Source organism: Polypterus senegalus, chromosome 1, assembly GCF_016835505.1.
Source record: "Polypterus senegalus isolate Bchr_013 chromosome 1, ASM1683550v1, whole genome shotgun sequence".
Taxonomy (NCBI): domain Eukaryota; kingdom Metazoa; phylum Chordata; class Cladistia; order Polypteriformes; family Polypteridae; genus Polypterus; species Polypterus senegalus.
The window spans coordinates 246,188,593-246,212,874 of record NC_053154.1 but is presented as its reverse complement, the minus strand read 5'-3'; the positions used below and the strand labels follow the sequence as shown (position 1 = coordinate 246,212,874).

Below are 24,282 nucleotides of genomic sequence, written 5' to 3'. Positions count from 1 at the left end.
TTATGTATAACAACATCAAGATGTACACCAACCTGACTGAAAGCCACGCTTTTTTGTCCTTTTAGGGATCCTAATATGCCCTGCATTTGGTGTCAGTTTATCAGGCGGCTAGTAATTGAGAATGAAAACATTATAAAATTTTAAACCATCCATTTTCTGAACCCTTTTATTAGGGTTCAGGTCCTCAAAGAGTGTGGGTCAAGAGCTTTTTAGCAGCATCAGGCACTATTTAAAGCCATTAATATACATTAGACTTTCAATCTCTGTGTTTTGGGAAATTATAAAAGAAAAATGAAAGACTTTTGTTTTTAAGTAAAGCTTTGTTACTGTCTTGTTTACACCAGATATTGCCAGGTGTAGGCTGTAGCTCACCACACCCCTATAATGCAATACAAGTGCTGAGAAAGCCAATAGTTGGACAGATAAAATACATTCTTGGCACAGTTAACCCATAAAAAAATGTCAGAAACCCACTCACCAGTTTTCATGATCATATGGGGAAAGCATTTTGTCTGCATAGGACTGAAGAGACTTTAACATTTCGACTTGATGTTATTTTGGGCAATTTAGGTAAACAGGATGGTCGAGCTTTTTTTGGTTAAATGGTCCTCACATGTGACAATAATTCTGATGTAAATATTTATCAAAATGTTTTATTCAGTTTCTAGAATTCCTCTTTTTTTGTATAGTTGTCATTTTGCCCGCCGTTATTTCTGCATTAAGCAAAATTAATTTCTAAGATCAATAAAATTAAAACGCGCCCCGCAAAACTAAACAGTAGAATGGATTTATATCCATACCCAGCAACTTTTTTTGGTTCACATTGCCACATGACTTCTTTTTTGAACCGCCCTTTACTGAGTATTCTCCCGCGCCACCTCCGCTCTTCTTTGATTGGCTGCTTTGAAAATAATCGCGATCCAGGATTGCTTAGATTTGAACTGCACTAGCGCGGCCACTTTTGAAAGACTGCAGTATTGAAGGGTAGTTGTAAAGGGACTGCAGGAAACTCCGACGCGGAGGAAGTTAAAGGTATTTAAATCATAGAACAAGTTTTCTCTTTTCTTTCTGCTCAAGTATTTACTGTTAATAGCGTACTTTTATATCTAATATTTTATGAAGCTAATACACACGACCCTACGTTTTAAATAATTTTCGAAATGCTGGTAGTCGGATTAAGTAATTGTATTGCTTTTATTCTCAGATCTCTCAGACTTGGAAGCTCTTGTAGTTTTGCTTTTACGTCTATAGTGCTGTTGTTAAAGGTAGTCTACATTAGTACAATTTTACTTCTGAACGATATGTTATGTTTTTGCGAGGGCCTGTCAGGCCCCTGTTGTTCTAGCTCATTGGATCTTAAAGCAGTGTAGTTCTAAATATCTCTGATATTTGTAACTCTGACCGGGTGATCTGTGTCACCCGTTCAAAGTCATACATATCAGTTATTAAAGTTAACTTACTATTTGAGTATCTATCCAGTTCTCTTAAACGTCTTCGCACGCGGCCCAAAGAAAATTGGCAATCCGTCTGCTGTATCAGCAAAAGTGATATCTCACAAATTGTATGTTACTAGCCAGAAACAAATTGTTAGCTCTTGTCCTCCTGGTTGAACCGTAATTGATCTATAAAATCCATTCTCGTCATCATAAATGTGATTTAACTAAACATCTCAACGTGTTTTAAGTTTGTCGGGCCTATAGACACCCTTTTACTTAATAGCATTTCCTGGTTTTTATCCTTTGATTAACCGTTAAGTAGGTCGTTTATATATATATATATATATATATATATATATATATATATATTTTTATCTGTAAACGTATGCGTACTTAAAGTTTTGATCATGTTTCAGATTGTATAAACCAGAATGGATGAATATGTCAAGATCGAAAAGATTGGAGAAGGTAAGTGTGCTTTATATTGCATTCACCTGAAAGTAGTTTGTAAGTAGCTTTTAAAGATAGGTGTGGGTAATTGGTGTACCTTTAATATAGGTAAGGTGATTAGTGCCTGATTTACACTTTAAAGTGCATGGTAGAAGATCCAGATGCCACTGCTACCATGTTATGCCGCTTTGTGTAAATGTCTGTGCTGTTTGTCATTTGCTGTTTAAATAAAAAAAAAAAAACACAAACCTATGTATACATATAGGTAGAATGTACAGGAATACAAATGGATTTTCAGTTTCATCATAGTTTGTTTTCATTCTCCTATCACCTTTTTAAAAGCATTTGAGTGCTTGGTGCTAATGCCAGTAAGCCAGTGCAACAGTAACCAGATTAATGATTATTCTTAAACCAGGTTATCAGTTATTTGAAAACTGGTTGCCCCCAGTTTGCTTTCCAGATTTCTTTCAATATAATAGGATTGTAATAAGGGGATTAAAAAAAAAAAATGTTTTCTTTATTTTGATGTAAACCAAGGTATAAGTCACTTGCACTTTATACAAATCGAAAACTAAGACTAAGGTAAAATTGACTTTTCTCCCTTTGTGTTTGTAATGGTGCTTATGAGAAAGCTCTCAAAAGGTTTGTTAATGCTTTGGCCCGTTCTGAATTTCCTAAAAAAAAAAGGGCAGTGGGCCAGTACTCGCCAAAAAAAAGTCACTATAAAATCTAGCTCTTGTTTGTCTCAAGATTTATGTTGTAAGGTGTAGGGAAAACGCTATAATAAATACTGTAGATACTTTTGTCATTAGATGGTAGTGTAAAAATCACTGGAGTTGCCATGCAGGTGGACCTTTGTCACTAACATTTTCAACATATATGCCAGAGTGAACATGAGATCAAATCCATGACAAACAGACCTCTTCAAGTTATCTTCCTTTAATAAAATTATCTCTACATTAAAAACAAAATAAAAAAAACAAAAACATCAAGGATAGAGTTGCTTTTTTTTTTTTTTTATATAAATAGATTTTTTTTGAATACAGCAATAAGACATCAATATACCAAATCTGAGTATTTTTTTATTACTTTCATTCTGCTACAATGCAAAATGGACATTTGAAAGTAATAGTGTCCTAAACAGAAAACAGTTTAGCCACAATATTGTAGCCTTTTACAGCATATTAAAATTAGAAAATCAGTAGCACTCAGGTTTATAAAGTTGTAGCATATTAGGATGCTTTTCTTAGTTCTGTAGATATTAAGGTGATCAGTTCAGCATCCTAGTGTATTTTGTTCAATTATCTGTTTCTCCCAGCTCAGTGTCATTTACAAGCAATTGTCTGGCTATCTGCCAATGCATAATTGGAAAAAATGCTGCATAAAACTCTACACCTTTGCAGAATAAACTTGTCTTTACATGCACAATTCTTGAGGCATACTACTGTATTAATTTGCTGGACTCTGTATTTTCTGTTTTAAAAGAATCTACAGCATTAAAAGGACAAAATGCAAGATAAATAACCCTAATATGGGCTTATGTTGCCACTGAGGCACCAAACTGATGCAGCATACCTATTTCAGAAAACGGAATCTTCAAACATTTATCATAATGGTCAGTGCTGAAGACATTTGAAAAAAAGAGGACTGTCTTCTTAAGCAATGTCAGTTTCTGAGTCTTTTGTTAGTGCAGTGCTGTTCAAGGAATGGGGCCTGTAGGAACAAGGATTACAAATGTCATCAATTACCTTTATCTTTACGCTGCTGCCATTATACACAGTTGGGGTCCTGCGGGCTTATTAGGAGGGCAAAACGCCTGGCCAAGCATGAATTTCAGGCTATGCCAAAGCATAGGTGGTATTAGCTATCTCTATGATGCATCCCAAAATAAATTGATTTCCACATGCTGCAAGTTTTAGCTCTTTCATTTGCACCTGAAAGTCCTCATATTGCAGATGAAGTTTTCCAAATAGCTACAAGATGCATATGTATTATCATAACATTGGTAATTTCCCTGCATTGCCATTCCAGAACTGCATTCCAGGTACTTTCAAAAACATCAAAGCCTTGTTCCAACAAGCTCGAATTGGGCTACAGTTCAATTTTCAGTGTCTAACTATATATTATAAATGTATTAATGCATGCATGCATGCATGCATACATACATACATACATACCTACCAGGATCAGAAAGATCTTAGCAAGCGAGTGCTCTGTTCTGTGCATATGAATGAAGTATGTAAAGGAAAACCTAGACAAATTTACACTTCAGGTGAAAACATCAAATGAGGTCCTCTTGTACAATGCTGGCCTGGATCAGCAATCATAAAGTTAGGTGTGTACTTTGTGTACATTGTCTTATCATGTTTCCTCAGACCTTATTAATTCAGTGCAATGCTGTGGTTGGCCAAGATCTGTCTTTGCAGCACCAAATGTAAAGAAGCAAATGGTATTGGGCAGGACACCAATTCATCACATGGCCTACTCCTATACATACCTTCAATCATACTGGGGCCATTTTGGAATCTTCAGATAATCTTACATACATGTTTTGGGATGTGGGAGGAAAGTCCATGCTAGCACAAAGAATGTCCATTAAGTTTGGATATGTAACTCAAACTCATACTAAACCAATGAGACAGTTGGTTTCTTGGCTGTGTTGCCACTCATGTAACAGGAGAAAAAGATGGCAGTGCATACCAGCTTCTATAAGAAAAGACATTAATTATTTACTTACAAATGAAATTCCTACTTTTGCTTTTGTTAATCTGCATCAAATCCATTAATTTTTATCGGGGATGTGCTGGAAAACCAGGCTCAGATTTTAGGTGGTTGGTGGTTTTTCTCCAATGTCTGAATTTATTGCCAAAACTAAGTTACTGTAGTGGTATGATGTAAAAAGTATAATCCAGACTTGGAGACTACCCCCCCGTCAAACACCCCACAATATTTTTGCTGGGAAAAGCAAAAGATTTGTCAATAATTAACTAATGAAATGTTCATATCTGTCTTTCTGGAAAGACTCCGGATTATTGTGGAATAATAAAGTGAACTTGTGGCCTGTACTGTTGTCTGTGATGGTATCATTCCTAATAATTTGCATGATATGTTTCGAGTTCTGCTGGGAGTAATGTGCCTTGGATATGTAAACTCTCATCTAAACCACACTGTTCATTGTATGTGTTTCCTTGTCTTCTGACATTTTTTGTATCTTTATCTCCTCATTAATTTCAATTGACTTTCAAAAGATATCAATTAATTTGTAAAATATGCTTCTAATTATCTTCTCTCCTGCACATTCCCCATTTTTAATGCATTGGCTCCCCAAAATTAAATGCTAGAGGAAAAAGGAACCCTACTCTTTAGGCGGGTTATGCTAAATAATTAATTGAATTCACCAGTTGATAGTCTAGTCTGTATTTATACTGTTCTCATCCTCAAAATACAATGTCTACTTTCACTTGTTCTGGGACTTTCCATTTGGAAATTTGGAATTTATTGTATTATACACAGGGTGCATGGATTTAGGTGCTCAAAAAAATTAAGGTCTTGTGTAATGGCAGTATTTTACTGTTTGTTATCAACTCAGCGTATGAAGTACGGAAGAATACAGTATGTGTTATGCAAGTAATCTGTATCAAGCTTTACTAATGGTCTACCTACGTGACAGAGTGTAGCATTGTGTTAACAACTTGTCTTGTTCAGTTGCTAAAGCCCTAAGTGCATTACCTTAATTGTCAAATACCTAAACTATAGTCCTCACTGGTGGTGATATGTCTGAGTTCATGGTGAATTGTTTTCATGAGAAATTTGATTTAGTGACAAAGGAATTAAACTTTTCTAAAATCTTTATAGATCTCAAACTTTGCATGTGAGTGGACGTGCATAAAAATTTTGTAACCGAGAGTTGCCTTAGTTGCTGTCTTAGGGGTTAGCATTTTTGGTATGAATAAGAGTACTATAAATACAGTATGTCAGTGTCATTAGTAGGACGTGAATGGTGGTTGCATATCACTTTGCCAATAGTCTCTACAATTGCTAATAATTAAGAAGTAAGCTGCCTTGTATACAATATTAAAGCTTTCAGTGCACCCAGAAAGGTATGACATAGATAAATGTTTTGTTTTTCTGTTGAGCAAACCTTGATAATGTTTCTGACATAATACAAATCAAAGATTGCTTTGAAAAATCTGTGTTTACTGGCATTTACATGCTGTGCTAACTGATGCTGAATTTCTAAGTACATTTTGTTTGACATTCCTGTTTAGTTCTCCACTTCAATACTGTACTTTTAAATGTTCTGGTTTGCTGTTCTTGGTAAATATTAATGTTTTATTCTATTCCTTTTATTTAGGCACTTATGGAGTTGTGTACAAGGGTAGGCATAAAACCACTGGGCAGGTCGTAGCCATGAAGAAGATTAGATTGGAAAGTGAAGAAGAAGGTGTTCCCAGTACAGCAATCCGGGAAATCTCACTACTTAAAGAACTTCAGCATCCTAACATTGTCTGGTATGACGATTCAATGTTTATCTCTGACTTTTCATATTTTTTTTGCCATTGGCTTCTAAAACACATTTTTGGTAGAAGAATTCCTTTGTCACTAATCCCAATTTGTAGTGATGGCCAAGAAAATTGATATGGGTCTATGGTGACCAACATTCAGTTGTATATGCTCATAACATACCGAACACATGTACTGGCAGTCCCCGGGTTATGTACGAGATAGAGACTGTAGGTTTGTACTTAAGTTGAATTTGTATGTAAGTCGGAACAAGTACATTATTTTAATAAATGATGCTGTTGACCGACTGTAACCAAGTGCTCTGCCAATGAATGATGGAGTTTCACCTCTCTCCATCCATCCTCTTCTGCTTTTCCGAGATTGGGTCACGGGGGCAGCAGCTTGAGCAGAGATGCCCAGACTTCCCTCTCCTCGGCTACTTCTTCTTCTAGCTCTTCTGGGGGAATCCCGAGGCGTTCCCAGGCCAGCCGAGAGACATAGTCCCTCCAGCGTGTCCTTGGTCTTCCCTGGGGCCTCCTCATGGTTGGACGTGCCCAGAACACCTCACCAGGGAGGCGTCCAGGAGGCATCCTGATCAGATGCCCGAGCCATCTCATCTGACTCCTCTCGATGCAGAGGAGCAGCGGCACTACTCTGAGCCCCTCCCGGATGACTGAGCTTCTCACCCTATCTTAAGGAAAAGCCCAGACTCCTTGCGGAGGAAACTACCTATAGCTCTTGACCATAGGTGAGGGTAGGAACACAGATCGACTGGTAAATTGAGAGCTTTGCCTTACGGCTCAGCTACTTTTTCACCACGACAGACCGATGCAGAGCCCGCATCACTGCGGACGCCGCACCGATCTGCCGGTCGACCTCGCGTTCCATTCTTCCCTTACTCGTGAACAAGACTCCGAAATTCTTGAACTCCTCCACTTGGGGCAGGATCTCGCTACCAACCCTGAGAGGGTACTCTACCCTTTTTCGGCTGAGGAGGACCATGGTCTTGGATTTGGAGGTGCTGATTCCCATCCCATCCACTACACACTCAGTTGTGAACTGATCCAGTGAGAGCTGAAGATCACGCACGGCCTGATGAAGCAAACGGGACAACATCTGCAAAAATCAGTGACCCAATCCTGAGTCCACCAAACTGGACCCCTTAACGCCCTGGCTGCGCCTAGAAATTATGTCCATTTAAGTTATGAACTGAATTGGTGACAAAGGGCAGCCCTGGCGGAGTCCAGCTCTCACTGGAAACGGTTTCGACTTACTTCCAGCAATGCGGACCATGCTCTGACACCGGTTGTACAGGGGACCGAACAGCCCTTATCAGGGAGACCAGTACCCCATACTCCCGGAGCACCCCCCACGGGATTCCCCGAGGGACACTGTTGAATGCCTTTTCCAAGTCAACAAAACACATGTAAACTGGTTGGGCAAACTCCCATGCACCCTCCAGGACCCTGTTAAGGGTGTAGTGCTGGTCCACTGTTCCACGACCAGGACGAAAACCACATTGTTCCTCCTAAATCTGAGGTTTGACTATCCGACGAACCCTCCTCTCCAGGACCCCAGAATAGACTTTTCCAGGGAGGCTGAGGAGTGTGATCCCTCTGTAGTTGGAACACACCCTCCAGTCCCCCTTCTTAAAGAGGGGGACCACCACCCCAGTCTGCCAATCCAGAAGCACTGTTCCCGATGTCCATGCGATGTTGCAGAGGCGTGTCAACCAAGACAGTCCTACAACATCCAGAGCCTTGAAGAACTCTGGGTATATCTCTTCCACCCCGGGGCCCTGCCACCAAGGAGTTTTTTGACCACCTCGGTGACCTCTGTCCCAGAGATGGGGGAGTCCACCTCCGAGTCCTAAGGCTCTGTTTACTCATTGGAAGGCATGTTAGTGGGATTGAGGAGGTCTTCGAAGTACTCCCCACCGATCCACAACATCCCAAATCGAAGTCGGCAAGCACACCATCCCCACCATATTCGGCGTTGACACTGCACTGCTTCCTCCTCCTGAGACACCGGATGATGGGCCAGAATCTCCTTGAAGCCATCCGAAAATCGTTCTCCCACACCTGAGTTTTTGCCTCACCAACCACCGACGCCATTTTCCGCTTGGTTTGCCAGTACCTATTAGCTGCTTCCAGAGTCTCACAGGACAAAAGGGTCCGGTAGGACTCCTTCAGCTTGACGGCATCCCTCACTGCTGGTGTCCACCAACGGGTTTGGGGATTGCTGCCACAACAGGCACCAACCAACTTGCAGTCACAGCTCCCATCAGCCGCCTCAACAATAGAGGCATGGAATATGGCCCATTCGGTCTCAATGTCCCCCACCTCCCTCGGGATGTGGTCGAAGTTCTGCCGGAGGTGGGAGTTGAAGCTACTTCTTACAGGGGACTCTGCCAGACGTTCCCAGCAGACCCTCGCAATACATTTGGGCCTACCAGGCCTGACTGGCACCGAAAGCCCCCCAACCCCCCCCACCATCGAAGCCTACTCACCACCAGGTGGTGATCAGTTGACAGCTCCGTCCCTCTTTTCACCCAAGTGTTCAATACATGTGGCCGCAGGTCCAATGACACGACCACAAAGTCGATCATTGAACTGAGGCCTAGGGTGTCCTGGTGCCAAGTGCACATATGAACACCACTATGCTTGAACATGGTGTTCGTTATGGACAATCTGTGATGAGCACAGAAGTCTAATAACAAAACGCCACTCGTGTTCAGATCGGGGGGGGGGCATTCCTCCCAATCACACCCTTCCTGGTCTCGCTGTCTTTGCCCACGTGAACTTTGAAGTCTCCCTGAAGAACGAGGGAGTCCCCAGAAGGTATGCCCTCTAACCCCTCCTCTAGGGACTCCAAAAAGGGTGGATACTCCAGACTGCTGTTCGGCACTTACGCACAAACAGTTAGGACCCGTCCCCCCACCCGAAGAACCCCAATGAACAGACTCCAAGTTGGGGGGCAATAAGTATGCCCACACCAGCTTGGCGTGTCTCACCGGGGGCAACTCCAAGGTGGTAGAGAGTCCAGCCCCTTTCAAGGAGATTGGTTCTAGAGTCCAAGCTGTGCGTCGAGGTGAGCCCGACTATATTTAGCCGGAACCTCGCGCACTAGCTCAGGCTCCTTCCCCCTTCAGAGAGGTGACATTCCACATTCCAAGAGCCAGCTTCTGTAGCTGAGGATCGAACCTCCAAGGTCCCCACCTTCGAAAATGTGAAATTTTAATGGAACACGTATTTTTTTTTCATGCAAAGAGAATCACAATTACTGCAACACTGATCATTTTACACACTGCAGGTGAACTGTAAAAACTATAAGAAAAAAAAAAACTACTGTAACAATCTATTATGTTCAAAGTGTAACTGAAGCCATTGATGAAATTAGGTAAATCACCGAGCCAACTGCGATTGAAATGGTATTAATGCAAACACACAGGGGTAAACGCTGATGATTGCTGGCTCGTCTAGTGCAACGGCTGAATGAGTGAGACAGAGACAGTGAGGCTGCAGGGGCTGGTAGTGTTCATGAGCTGGCTGCTAAACGAATATACGCAGTGACTGATCAACTCTGGCGTGCTGCCAAATTGCACTGAGAAACCACTTCAGCCGGTTGTGGAGTTCAATGAATGTATGTCACCACATATACTCTGCTTCGGCGTGCTTCCAAATTGCACTGGAAACCGACTCTAGCCAGTTGCGGCGGTTTAAGGGTTAAGTGCATATAACTTAAGTTATGTTTGCTAATGTGTTTGAAGCTATAGTAAAAGAGTGAATAGGAGTAGCTGAGCCGTTCTAGGTTTTTTTTTTTTCCTTTTTAGTATAATATTTGAGTTCATATGAATAGTAAACCATCTCTAACGTTAGGTAACTTGTGTTTTGGAGTATATCAGTAATTAGCTTGTTACATATTTTAGTCCGTTGTTTTTTTTTATTTTCACATAATATAGTACATTTGATAAACTACAACATCTTTCCTTCAGAGTGTGATGATTAAAACATTTTTGTCTGTCTGCGAAAACATTCTTGTGTATTCCTCCTAACTGTACTCCCTCTGAGCGTCTCTTCTCAGCAGCTGGGAACATTGTCTCAAAGAAGACAGCCAGCCTCACACCAGACCATGTCGAAATACTCACATTCCTGCACTGCAATCAGGAATATGTGAAATGAATCTTTTATAAACTGTACATTATTATTTTATTTTATTTGTATTGAAGCTTTATTTAAACTTTTGGACTTTAAGACACACCAGTGGCCAGTTTTGGTTAAGTTTAAATGCACTTTTTTTGTTTAAAGACTATGTGAACTTTAGTTTGTATTGTTTAATGTATTTCTTTTTTTTATTGTGATGGTCACTAATATAAAACATTGATTATTTTCAAATTCATGTTTCATTGGTTATTTTAATTTTAATTATTATTAATTTTAATCGTCTTAATGCAGAGACATCAGTGTGACTTTCACAGGTAGACATACATGAGCAGATGAGGTAAGACATGCACTGGAGCCCAGAACAGGACGTGCAACCACAGGTCGCATGCATCAAAATAGTCAGGCATGAAATAATGGCGACTAATCGAAAAATAAATTGAACAATTAGTTGACTACCAAAATAATCATTAGTTGCAGCCCTAGTAAATACATTCAAATACTTCTACACATTTAAAAGGAAAATAGTTTTTATAATTGTTATTTCAAAACAATAGGCTTTGTTGTGCAATTGCTGAATCAATTTCATAGTCATCAAGGAGTTCACTTATCCCATTAAAATGTCCAATTTTATAGTTGACCAATTAGTCGGTGAATATAGGGTGTCATTTCCCCCTTTAGGGTTTAGGTTAGCACAGCTGAGTAGCTAATAAATATATGCAAAAAAAAAACCCCACAGAAATAACAAATGTCTCTAAAAAATGATATTGAAAACATAACAAACTGCTATTCTCTGTATACTGTAATGGAAAACTCACTTTTAAATGATTTGGATTTGAAATTGTCAGGGATGGCATTTACCATTTTATTCAATGTCTAAATAAACCCAACTGTTTTTGTTAATCTTCTTAAGATATTGCTGTAATTTAATGATTTTGACCTTAAATACTAATGTTTTTATAATTGTTTAATTTTGGAAGTTATGTTTATGTTTAAGATGTATCAAAATGTTGGGTGTATTTAGGCATTAAACAAAATCATACATATAACCTTTCAGGTTTAATCAATAAAGGAGTGCAGAGTTTGAAAGTTTAGGTGATGATGAGGAATGTTTCAAAAACATGAGATAGGTGTTCTGTATCTCAAATTGGTACATTTTCCATTGTTTGTATGGATTAACAGGAAAGTGTAGTTCTGCAAATGAAGCAGTTGAAAATAGCATGTTTTAAGTGTAGGGCTGCAACAACTAATTGTCAAAATCGATAATTGAGGTTTGCATCATTTGGCCAAGAATGTTGTGCTGCACAACTGTGTCGCTACTGCATTCAGCTGTGAAAGCATTTGAGGAAAAAAGCTGATGGTATGTAAGTTTGGGAGCACTTAACTCTGTATGCAGAAAAAAAAAAAAACTTATTTTGTGAGTTGCCAAATGTGCTCTCGTGCCATACGAGGGAGAGATACACATCAGAGATGCACAGACATTAGAATAGGAAGCATACTGTTACAGGCTGTGTGGAGGAGGAAGACTTGCCGTCATCCCAGTAGGTTGAATGTTACTTCGGTGTTATGTGGTACAAATACATACCGGTAACACAATGTTTACTAGGCATAAATAACCAATAGCTAGTAAATGTTCAGATTTTCACTTGCCATATTTTTTTTTTTTTTTAATGTAATGTTAGAGTGTGTGTATCTACAAAAGATACAAGATGTTTTGTTTTTTCTAGTAAGATAGGAGACTCCTATGACCATATCTTGTGCTCTATAAAGTTTCCCCCTTTTTATTTTGCTCCCTTTGATCTTAGATCATTTTTTTTCCCATCCAGCTATTCTGCTCCATAGCTCTCCTCTAAACTCTAATTGATTTATTAGCTAAGACTAGTTTTAACTTCCTCCTGTGATTTTCTGGAGTTGAAATGAACCAGGTAGGCTAAAACTCCCTCTAGTGGCACTTCATATCTCTGCGTTGGAAAAAATCCTCTTCCAAAAAAAAAAAAATCGCTCTTCAAGACATCTTGCAAGGTAGTTGTCTGGATCCTGGGTGGTAAAGCCTCAGCTAGGAACACGCTGTTGTCACTTGCTTACCTGCTGGTTTTACAGTTTTGTTTTGGATGACCTCTAGTGTATTGCTGTGAATGGTTGATGAGTCAGACACCCTTGGGTATAAGTCGTGTTTCTCCTTTTGCCACTTTGGCTGTACTGTTGCACTTAGCATACGTAAATGTAAATTACTTAGACATCCATCCTGTGTATTTTAAGATCTCGGTCAGTAGAAACTGAATCCTAAATATGGCTAACTGAAATAATTTTATAGGCTTTCTTGCAGTGAATGGAAGCAAATGTTACAATAACATTTATAGGATTTTGTCTGTTATTTTGCATTACTGGCAAGCAACAATGCTGACTTCTACATTGAATGATAATGTAGCATCTGTCAGCATTATGCTCATTGCTCCCTGAAGATTTTCTCATTATTCTAACATAAAACTGTATTACAATAAAGGGAAAATTAAAAAAGCCACATCACTGGGATATGGAAGAAATATTCTGCCACATATCAATTATAATGAATGCTGCATTACCTGTTTAACATAATGGTATGCTTTTTGTGTAGTATAGTATTTAATGTTATGCACATTAGCATGATATATTCTTGTTTTTAATACAGCAATATAATTATTTAAATAGGAGGTTGACACGACTTAGAGTTGATAATTGTAACTGTATCTTTCACAGTATTTTGCTTTTACTATTTTTTTTTGTTTCTTTACCTTTCAGGTAAAATTACTTTTTTGGTCTTTTTTTTTTTAGCCTTCAGGATGTACTAATGCAAGAATCCAGACTCTACCTAGTTTTTGAATTTCTGTCTATGGATCTAAAGAAGTATTTAGACACCATTCCTTCTGGGCAGTACATGGATCCAACTCTTGTTAAGGTACAAATTAACAATCATTCAACAATCATTCAAGAGGATAGATATTTTGTATTTAGCTTATTTTTCTTTGTTTAATAAATATAAGTGAAACAAACTTGGTTACACTTACAAATATCTGCATTAATTTGTTTGCCCAATTTGTTTTATTTTTACAGAAGCAACATGGAAAATGTCTAACTCTTAATAAGCTAAAATGCTTAGTTGTACAGGCAGGGGGGTAAAAACCAATCCTGGGGAAAATTCAAACTAAAGAAACTAATTCATAGATTGTTTTTCATCCTCTTGATGCATTCTTTTAAGGAATTTAAAATGTTATGGGCCAACATAGCAGCACACAATGTAGTAGCACAAAGAAATATAATTGATCACATATCAAGACCTTGATTTTTAGAATGAAGTAATCATCAATCTTGCCATTTTCTTAACTTATTTATTTCAGCTTACATTGGTGGAGAGTCTGCCCTAGCCGTATTCAATGCAAGGCACAAACTAATTTTGATAGGCATGCCGGTCCATTGCATGGCACACTGTTGAAACTTCCATTCCTGTTCATTGTGCCAATTTAGTGTTATTTTTTTTAACATGTACTTTGTGTGAGAGGAAACTAAATACCAAAAAAAACCTTCATATTTATAAAGTGCAAACTCTCATCAGTGGCAAAGTTGGAGATAAGCCCTGCTTTCTTGTGCTATGATATACCAGCACTAACCAGAAACCCATCATTCTACTTATAAACACGAATAAATAGCAAATAAATAAAATGGATTTGTGCTGATATTCAGAAAAAACGTTTTTGAATTTGGAAATTGATTGGTAAAATCAGAGTAACTAAAATAAATTCTGTTTATGACACTAAAAATAATGCAGTTAATGTAGTGAGTGATTTTTGCTTTATTAGACTTTATTAATGCAACTGAAGCATGCTCATTAAAAAAAAAACAAAACATACAGTTTAATAATAAATACAGGGATTAAAAAAAGCACAACTCTAACAACATTGAATGCAAGACAGACAAACATATAGCACAGAAAAGGTTGGCTGTTTAGAGTTCTAATTTATCTTGACACAGATGAATGGTTTTATGAAACCAGGTCTTTAAGGGTGTTGTTCAATGTTGTGTGGAGTTGTTGATATTGTGGCTATGGGCTCAAGTTGAGGACTTTTTCTACACTGGAGCGCACTGTTTGTCTTTTTTGGCATAGTTCTTTGTCTGTGGTGATTGTGATGCTATGCCTTCTGCAGCTTCATTGGTAAAAACATTGCCCAGTCTGGCACAAGAGTGTATGAGTTGAAGTTACGTTCTTGAAGTAATGCTGCTTCTCCTCCATTATCTCGGACAGGGCTCAATTTTAATTTAAGCTCAATCTTCACTTTAAATCTTTGATTTTGAAGGACACAGCCTGAAAGGGTTATCCTGTTTCAAGTCAGAAAAACGGTCACCATTCCTATAAATATCAAGTTACAGTCAATATAATTAGGCCATTTTTCACTGTTTAAAGTGGTTTCGTGAATGCATTCAAATGTGTGTGTGTATGTGTGTGTGTGTTTATTTATTTTTTATTTATTTATTTTAAACTAGAAGTACAAACTGGTTGATATTGAATCTTACCATCAAAGTCCTGTAGATGCTCCTTGTTTAGAATTAAGACTGCAAGGCATGTTTTGATGACAAATCTAACTTGTGCAATTTGTATATGTGAATTCTTAGTCCATTATATATCATGCTTCTTCAAATTAGGACACAAACTTATTCTGAGGATTAACAGTATTCCCAAGCTGCTGTTAATGTAATTGCATTTTTCTTTTCACTCTGGTGCATTAATTAAAGATTACCTAATCAATATTTTTTGTCATTTGTGAAATCAATGTTTGGTTGTGTGTAATAAATAGACTAAGAGAGCTATACTATAATTAAAATTCAGCATTTTAATGTTAAGATTTTTTGTTTCATTTCTTTACAGAGTTATTTGTATCAAATCTGCCAAGGAATTGTGTTTTGCCATTCAAGAAGAGTGCTCCACAGAGACTTAAAACCCCAAAACTTGTTAATAGATAATAAAGGTGTAATTAAATTGGCAGATTTTGGACTGGCCAGAGCATTTGGAATTCCAGTGCGGGTTTACACTCATGAGGTATGACGCTGATTAGAAATAAGAATAATGCATTCAGATTGGGGTGGGTGAGTGGTTGTGTGTGTGTGTGTGTGTGTGTGTGTAATATCTCTCAAAGAGCGTTTATATTCCTCATGACTGTTCATTATGGAAGGGTTGTTTTAGTAATTGGTTATTCAAATGTTAAGATATCAGACGAGTGTTTGGTTTTGTGTTTATGGCATGAATGTCTTTCGTATATTTAGAAACAAACTTATTGACATAGAAAAAAATGCTGTCTAGCAATCTTAAGACGTTATTCAAAACATTGTAAATCTCTACCTTCTGAACCTCTAGCTTTTCACACCACCCTTGTACATGATGTTGTCCATTCTTCTTTTGAAATTTTAAATAATTGTTAATGATTTCCCAACTTGCTGCTGCACATCTGCCAGCCACACCTCTCTGTTTACAGCAGTCATTGTGCTGTACTATAGGAGCCATTTGTAACCTTTTACTCCTCCAAACTTGTCTTGCAGTTTTACTTGAACACCTTTCACTTTGAACTGGTGATGTGTTTGCATTACTGTGTGCTATGTGTGTGGGTTTTATCTAAAACACTCCATTATACAGTCTCTAACTATAAAGTAGGTATTTTGGCACATTGCTTGAATGTACACACAAATGTTCTTGCTGTTGTAAAGCAAAGTTGAATACTTTTCCTGTACAACTACACTTTTATTTCATATTCAGTTTTCAACTTAAAAGCTGTGGATATTTAAAGAGTCTTTTCTTTGTTGATTTAAGTAAGATTGTAAACAGTATTCTGGGTAAAATAGTTTTGTTTTTTTTTTATCATCTGACCCAGTAGATGTCACTAATGTGCCTGTTAAGACTTTCTATTAATAAAAGCACTTTACTACTGCCACTGCTACATAATATGGTGGGTCCTCCTTAAATGAAATTGGCACCTACACTTGGATATAGAGCGATAGAAGTGTTTGTGTGTGTGTGTATATATGTGTCTATATATAATATATGTATGTACAGTATGTATGTGTATACAGTATATACCTTTATGTATATGTCAAGTATGGGGGAATTAGGGAGTACTGCATGTACAGTACCCAGTTTCTCAACTTACAATGTCGTCTCTTGAGCTTTGTGGAACTTTCACCCTTCCCCTTCTGCCGTCATTTACATAAAGCAGTTCCTTCACGGTGCTCTGCACGATAGGACACTGTGCCTAAGAATAGCTTGCATGCTACAGCATTATTGTCAACTAATATAAAAAAAAAAAAAATTGCCTGCTAATTTTATTTTTTCTAAAATGTCACCAAATTTTAATCAACTCTGTTGAGACATTGTGATTTTTTTTCTAAGTTCCCCTAAATGTTGATTTATCAATGTTCCTTTTTTAGTAGTTACCTACTGGCTTAGATATAGAATCCAGTCAAATTTCTGATTTTTAACTAAATGAGAAAAGGCATTTTTGTAAGTGAGTTTGTCAACTTATTGCTATCTCTATTTATCAAAAACAGATAGAGAGAAATTTCTGTAAATAGAATTTATATTGAAATACATTTTTTAGAAGGAAGAAAAAATGCCTCTATTGCAGTCTTTCAATAACCATATTTGAACTAGTGACTACAGTAAACTTAAACACAAGACATGCAAAGTTGGTGAATTCATAAGGTGGCAGATAAACAAGGAAACCATTCATAATATGCAAAGTAGGATAAGAGAGAAACTGCACTTTTATGTGATTTAGCAGGTTACAGTTATCAAAGTATTCTGAATTTAAAACAGATTGCTAATGTGTAAGGTATTAGATTATTACATTTTAAATTGCATTAGAGTATAGAAAAGATGGTGCTTTAAATATGTTAGTTACTTGGCAACGTATTTAAATATTTAGAGAGAGGCTTCCCAGAACTCTAAGCATATTTGAGGTCCTGGATTAGTATTGGCATATCGGTCTTCTAACCGCATTGTAAATGTGAATATGTTTTAAATCTTTGTTACTCTAAGAGAGTCTTATTTATCATGGGTGGTGGTTTTAATTTTTTTGCACCTGGGTGGTGTAAATTGCTTTTGTGGTATGTAGATTTTTGGGAAATTAACAGATTGATAAAAATGTGTATATTTTGCTCTCCCTTAAACTTGAAAAGTAAAACTGTGTTTTAATGTTTCAGCTGTGTCATGACGTTTTCCTAAAGTAAGTTTTTACTAACTTTCAGGTTGTTACACTCTGGTACAGAGCACCAGAAGTTCTTCTTGGTTCTGCACGTTATTCCACGCCAGTAGACGTATGGAGTATTGGAACAATATTTGCAGAACTAGCAACAAAGAAACCTCTTTTCCATGGTGATTCTGAAATAGACCAGCTTTTTAGGATTTTTAGGTAGGTTTTTCTTTCCCCCTCCTCCTTCTCCTCAATCATACCATAATGATACTCTTTTTATAGAGAAAGTTATAATAACTTTTTAATTAGTTAGTATGAAATAAAATTTTGTTCATCAAATTGGCTTGCAGACTTTACCACCCAGCAGTTATTTAAATAGATGCTTCATTAATCCCAAGGGGAAATTTACATACTCCAGCAGCAGCATACTGATAAAGAACAATATTAAATTTAAAGAGTGAAAACAGTGAAGGTATAACTTACTAGTTTAGTGTTTTATTGCATGTATAATGTAAAAAAAAAAAAAAAATTGCAAGTAAAACAGTCCACAAAAATACTACCTGCCTTTTGGCATTATCATGGGTTTAAAATGACATTGATACCATGATTGTTTTGTATGCATCTTGCATGCTCTAATGGCATTCGCTTTGAGCATGAGACAGGTACAAAGTCCTGTTCTCCAATATAAATACTTATTCTAAGTTTTTATTAGATTTTGCCATATTTTAAAGTTTTGAACATATTCTCATTTAGAGGATTTGATTCCTCCTACCCCCGATTTCAAACAGTATAGAACATCAGTTACCCACTGACTAATTACAAGATGGTCTGAGGTAGTGTAGTAAAGGCAATTACAGTAAATCTGTCCTCCTCCATTTTAAGCCCATGTAAAACATTTTTAAACTGAAAAAGTTACTCTGTGACTGAACAGCTCTCTTGTGGATTCCAGGGTGTTTTTCCACTATAATTGAACTAATGACAGATAACCAGCACAGCAGTATTTTTTGTCTTCATTACTGTGCACTTTATATACAAAGTGAGTGAGTTTCATGTCTAGCTTGCATTTTCCTAATTATGCTGTTAATGCTTCCTTGCAAACATACTCCATTTTTTTTTTAATCAATGAGTCAAAGATTAATTCAGTGGTGCACTGAGTAAATGTAAAGAATTATGAACAGATAAGTATGGACTATAATAAGAAAGGCAGTAGTTTCTGTTAGAAAGTTTTAATCCATTAATATTCTACTATGTGTTTTTTTTTTTTATAATATTTGACAATCAAGGTGTTTGAGCATCTGACTTTTTGCAGTTGTGCCATGATAAGTTATTTTGTCAAAAGCTATCAGATTGCATATTTAGTATTTCCAAAATGTTAACTTTGCCCCAAGAAAGTGATCTTAATGGCCCTTGGAATTTGTAGTGATGAGGATGACCATTTTTATTACTATGACAAGCAGTGGAATCATTAAATGCTTTGTCTTATGCAGATAAGATACTTAATAGAACTGCTATGGGTTCCACCAAATTTTGTATATTAGCGAGTATTTTATTTCTTTTTCTTTTTAAATAAAGTGTACTGGGTGACCAGTAGAACTCTCCTTTCAAGGGTGTAGTTTTACCTTGATTCAGTACCATTTTGGAGTAACTACCATCAGGTAGCTTAGTTCAACTAATCAAGAAACTTGTTTTACTAATCTAGAACTCTAGGAACACCAAACAATGAGGTCTGGCCAGATGTAGAGTCTTTGCCAGACTACAAAAACACCTTCCCAAAGTGGAAACCAGGAACTTTGTCATCTGTTGTGAAAAACCTAAATGAGGATGGCATTGATTTATTATCGGTAAGTAATCATTTGTTCTGTGTATATTCAATGTATTGTCTGTATTTGTTAACTTCTAGCTACTGCCATTCATTGTTTTCCTGACAGACCTAGGGTATTTAACTTTTTAGAGATACAGTATCAATCAATCAATCATTTATTTATATAGCACATATACATACAAAAAATGTAGCTCAAAGTGCTTTACAAAATGAATAGAAAAATAGAAGACACAATAAAAAATAAACACAAGTCAAAATTAATTAACATAGAATAAGTAAGGTCCGATGGCCAGGGTGGACAGAAAAAACAAAAAAACAAACAAAAAAAAAAAAAACCAAGAGCTGGAGGAAAAAAAATAAAATCTGTAGGGGTTCCAGACCACGAGACTGCCCAGTACCCTCTGGGCAATCTACCTAACATAAGTCAAACAGTCCTCTTTGTATTTAGGATTTTCATGGAAGGACCTGATGGTGATGGTCACGTAGACTTCTGGCTTTCAGTCCATCAATGTTGGTGCATCATGATGCTTTAAGTAGATGGTGGTGGCGCAAAAAAAAACGGAAAAAGAAACAGAAGAGAGAGTTGGGGTCAGTACGGATTTTAGAGCCACTATGAATAGTTATTGTGATGAATTGAACATACAGAGTATCAGTATTAAAGTGAAGTTATGAGAAGGCCATGTTAAAGAAATGTGTTTTCAGCAGTGTTTTAAAGTGCTCTGCTGTATTTGCCTTGCGAATTCCTATTGGCAGGCTATTCCAGATTTTTGGTGCATAACAGCAGAAGGCCGCCTCACCACTTCTTTTAAGTTTAGTTTTTGGAATTATAAGGAGACACTCATTTGAAGATCTAAGGTTACGATTTGGAATATAATGTGTCAGGCATTCCGATATATAAGATGGAGCGCAATTATTTAAGGCTTTATAAACCATAAGCAGTATTTTAAAGTCAATCCTGAATGACACAGGCAACCAGTGTAGTGACATCAAAACTGGAGAAATGTGTTCGGATTTTCTTTTCCCAGTTAGGATTCTAGCAGCTGCATTCTGCACTCGTTGCAAGTGATTTGTCGTCTTTGGGTAGTCCTGAGAGGAGTGTGTTACAGTAATCTAGTCTACTGAAAACAAAAGCGTGAATTAATTTCTCAGCATCTTTCAATGATATAAGAGGTCTAACTTTTGCTATGTTTCTTAAGTGAAAAAATGCTGTCCTAGTGATCTGATTAATATGCGATTTAAAATTCAGGTTACAGTCAACAGTTACCCCTAAGTTTTTTACTTCCGTCTTAACTTTTAATCCTAGTGCATCAAGTTTATTTCTGCTAACCTCATTGAATCCATTACTGCCAATTACTAAGATTTCAGTTTTCTCTTTATTTAGTTTGAGAAAATTACTATTCATCCATTCAGAAATACCAGTAAGACATTGTGTTAGTGAATCGAAAGAGTCGGAGTCATCAGGTGCTATTGATCAGTACAGCTGTGTGTCATCAGCATATCTGTGGTAACTCACGTTGTAAGCTGAGATAATCTGACCTAACGGAAGCATGTAGATTTAGAAAAGCAGCGGACCCAGGATAGAGCCTTGTGGAACACCATATCGGATATCATGTGTCTTTGAGATGTGATTACCACAACTAACAAAGAATTTTCTACCTGCCAGGTAGGATTCAAACCAATTTAAGAGACTGCCAGAGAGGCCCACCCATTGACTAAGGCGATTTCTAAGAATATTGTGATCAATGGTGTCAAATGCAGCACTCAGATCTAAGAGGATGAGAACAGATAAAAATGGCCTCTGTCTGCATTTACCCGCAAGTCATTTACTACTTTAACGAGTGCAGTTTCTGTGCTGTGATTTGTTCTGAAACCTGACTGAAATTTATCAAGAATAGCATGTTTATTGAGGTGGTCATTTAATTGCAAAATTAAACAGTAGTTCTTAAAGCCTTCATCTTTCTTGATAATACTAGAATACCATTAAAGGTCACTAGATTTTTAAATCTATTGTAACTGTAATTTAAATTGAATAAGTGCTTTTTCATTTGCATGCATTTTATACAGTACGTATGAAAAGGTAGCTTGCTTTGCTTTACAGTATGTAGTTTCTGTTTTAGTCTTTTATCTGAAGACCTCCGTTTACAGAGTACCTTTATTGTCAAATAGGCTATTTACCATCTGATTTAATAAATGGAGGATTTGTTCAAGCTGAAACTAGTTATGTCCTAGCAATTTTTAATGCATACGTCGAGTATTTATGAAACCTACCAAAGGCAAATTTATCTATTTTTTTTATTGCTATAGATTTTTATTCTCACCGACAAACAGTAGATCAGCATTTCGGAAAATACCTCCGCCACCTCATCAGGAATTCAACTATTCCTTTCATCTGTTTAGGATGTTCCTTGTTTCCCTTATTCTTACAACCCTGTTGATTATAGCAACGCTATGGAGGGATAATGAATGCAGTTATTTTAACAATTATAGTGATTTTTATTTTTTTCCCCCCCAAGGAATCTTTATAAAGTTGAATTTTTTTTAAATATAAATGTGGAAGAAAAAGGTTCCTTTTTCCATAACCCTTACAACGATATGACTTGCTACGAAGGCAGGTGTTCAATTAAAATTTAATCGTGGTTAATCAAATGATTCAAATTTTTAATTGAAATTAACTGCATTTTAATTGAAATTTATTGTATTTCCTTTATGCATATTTTTCCATAAGTCTATAATTGCTTGCCTATACATATTATATTTTAGTTAAACAATTTTGTGTAATAAAAACAACCACCACCAAACACCCCCAGACTGTTGCTATAATATTTGGAAAAAAACAATACATAGTGTTAAAAATCAGCAGTGTTAGAAGTCAGGTTGTGCTTAACTATGTGAAACACATTGTCCGCTCCATAGTTGACCTGGAGAGGAGAAGTCATTACTTGCATTGAAAATAATGTATAGATTTAGGCTTTTAAATAGCAAAGAGAGATTGTTTAAAAAAAAAAAAAAGTACTGTATATATTTGATAGTGACTTATTTCTAGGTTTTAAATTACACATTGTCATAGAATGTATCATTTGTTAATTTTTAAGTCTGCCTTAATCTTCAAACTGCGTCAAGTGGTAGCTCTGAGGCTAGGAATCTATGCTGGCAATTGGAAGGTTGCTTGTTTGAATCCCATAAATGCCAAAAGTGCCCTTAACCTGCAATTGCTTTGTCCTATGTGTAACATTGTTCCATTGTTCCAGCTCTGAAAGCAGGTCCTCAAACTTAGAGAAAACTTGTGCCATTGCTACCAACCCACTTCAGCCACCATGGGTTGTGTTTTTTTAAATTAACTCTCACTGTCCTTATATGGTGCTTAGGTGTCACCCACTACATTCCAGTCCCAATCCAGGTGGTTTGTTGTATAGTAGGTGCGTCAATGCACTATCGACGCATACTCCCAACCTGCCTCTCTCGTTCTCTCTCAATTAATTAAACAACATCATACCTTGTCTGCTTTGGGGCGGGGAGTGTGAGTATGGCATAAAGAATCTGCTCTTTAGCTGTTCAGACATTGATAGCATCTGCACCATGCTGTTTCAGGTCAGGTATCCATTCATAGGTGACTAATAAAGCTCCACAGCAGATGTACTTGTCGCCAGGGACAGGGCTGATTCACTGACATTCAGTCTCCCATTTAGACACCCTGTTCGGGATATTTTGCTAGACTTGTTACATTGGGGGAGTATTATGTGTGGAAATTGTTGGTATATAGTTAATATCCTCCAATTATATATTAAATGTTTTTTTGTTTTGTTTTTTATACACAGAAAATGTTAATTTATGATCCAGCAAAAAGAATTTCAGCCAGACAAGCACTTAATCATTCATATTTTGATGACCTGGATAAGCACAATCTTCCCGTGAACCCACTTAAGAAAATCTAATTTTTTGGTGAATGAGAGGACAGCTGCCTAGTGGGTTTATAAACTACATTTAAATTTTTATTTGTTTATTATTGTGTATAATGACAAATCTATTCTATTTCTATTGTATGTTTTATGAGTGTTTTTGATTTAATATTTCATTTCATTTTTGTCTGTGTATGCTTAACTGTAAATAGATGTGTTTCTATACTCCATGTATATCTTTTTGTTTTTTTTGATTTCTGTAATAAAGTGCACCTTTTCACTTATTACCTGCTTTAACTATTGGTCTAACATTTATTTTAATTTATGCAGTATTTTTCATTGTGTCCTTTTGTGTGTCTGTACATATTGTCAAATTTTTACACTGTTGTGAAAAGATCAACCAAACTGCCAATGTGTAATTGTTTTGCTGAGTGAATGTTATAGGTAACATCCATAAATTATGTGAAATGAAATACTGTATAAAAACATCAATAAATCTAAGTATAACTGTATAAAAGGAAAATATGGTACTTTTATTTTAATAGACACAATGATTTTTGGCAGAAATAATACAATTTATTTTTGTATAACCCAAAATCACACAGGAAGTGCTGCAATGGGCTTTAACAGGCCCTGCTTCTTGACAGCCCCCCAGCTTTGACTCTCTAAGAAAACAAGGAAAAACTCCCAAAAAAAACCTTGTAGGAAAAAAATGGAAGAAACCTTGGGAAAGGCAGTTCAAAAAGAGACCCCTTTCCAGGTAGGTTGGGCATGCAGTGGGTGTCAAAAAGGGGGTCAATACAA

General features: G+C 36.8%; 1 protein-coding gene across 1 annotated transcript; it reads left to right on the top strand.

Annotated features, from left to right (window-relative positions):
* Window positions 1-928: 928 nt before the first annotated feature.
* Window positions 929-23,762, top strand: cdk1 (cyclin-dependent kinase 1). The gene is made up of 8 exons (XM_039771369.1): window positions 929-1,032; window positions 1,853-1,904; window positions 6,241-6,397; window positions 13,361-13,484; window positions 15,447-15,617; window positions 17,816-17,979; window positions 19,460-19,601; window positions 23,398-23,762. Exons 2-8 carry the CDS (start codon window positions 1,868-1,870, stop codon window positions 23,512-23,514), a joined length of 912 nt encoding a protein of 303 aa, XP_039627303.1. The 5' UTR covers window positions 929-1,032; window positions 1,853-1,867; the 3' UTR covers window positions 23,515-23,762.
* The last annotated feature ends 520 nt before the right edge of the window (window positions 23,763-24,282 follow it).

Excerpts from the sequence above, each read along its gene's own strand:
- cdk1 (XM_039771369.1), top strand. The coding sequence starts at position 1,868 with ATGGATGAATATGTCAAGATCGAAAAGATTGGAGAAG. Across the intron at positions 1,905-6,240 it reads GATCGAAAAGATTGGAGAAG|GCACTTATGGAGTTGTGTAC; the intron begins GTAAGTGTGCTT and ends CCTTTTATTTAG. Across the intron at positions 17,980-19,459 it reads CAGCTTTTTAGGATTTTTAG|AACTCTAGGAACACCAAACA; the intron begins GTAGGTTTTTCT and ends TTACTAATCTAG.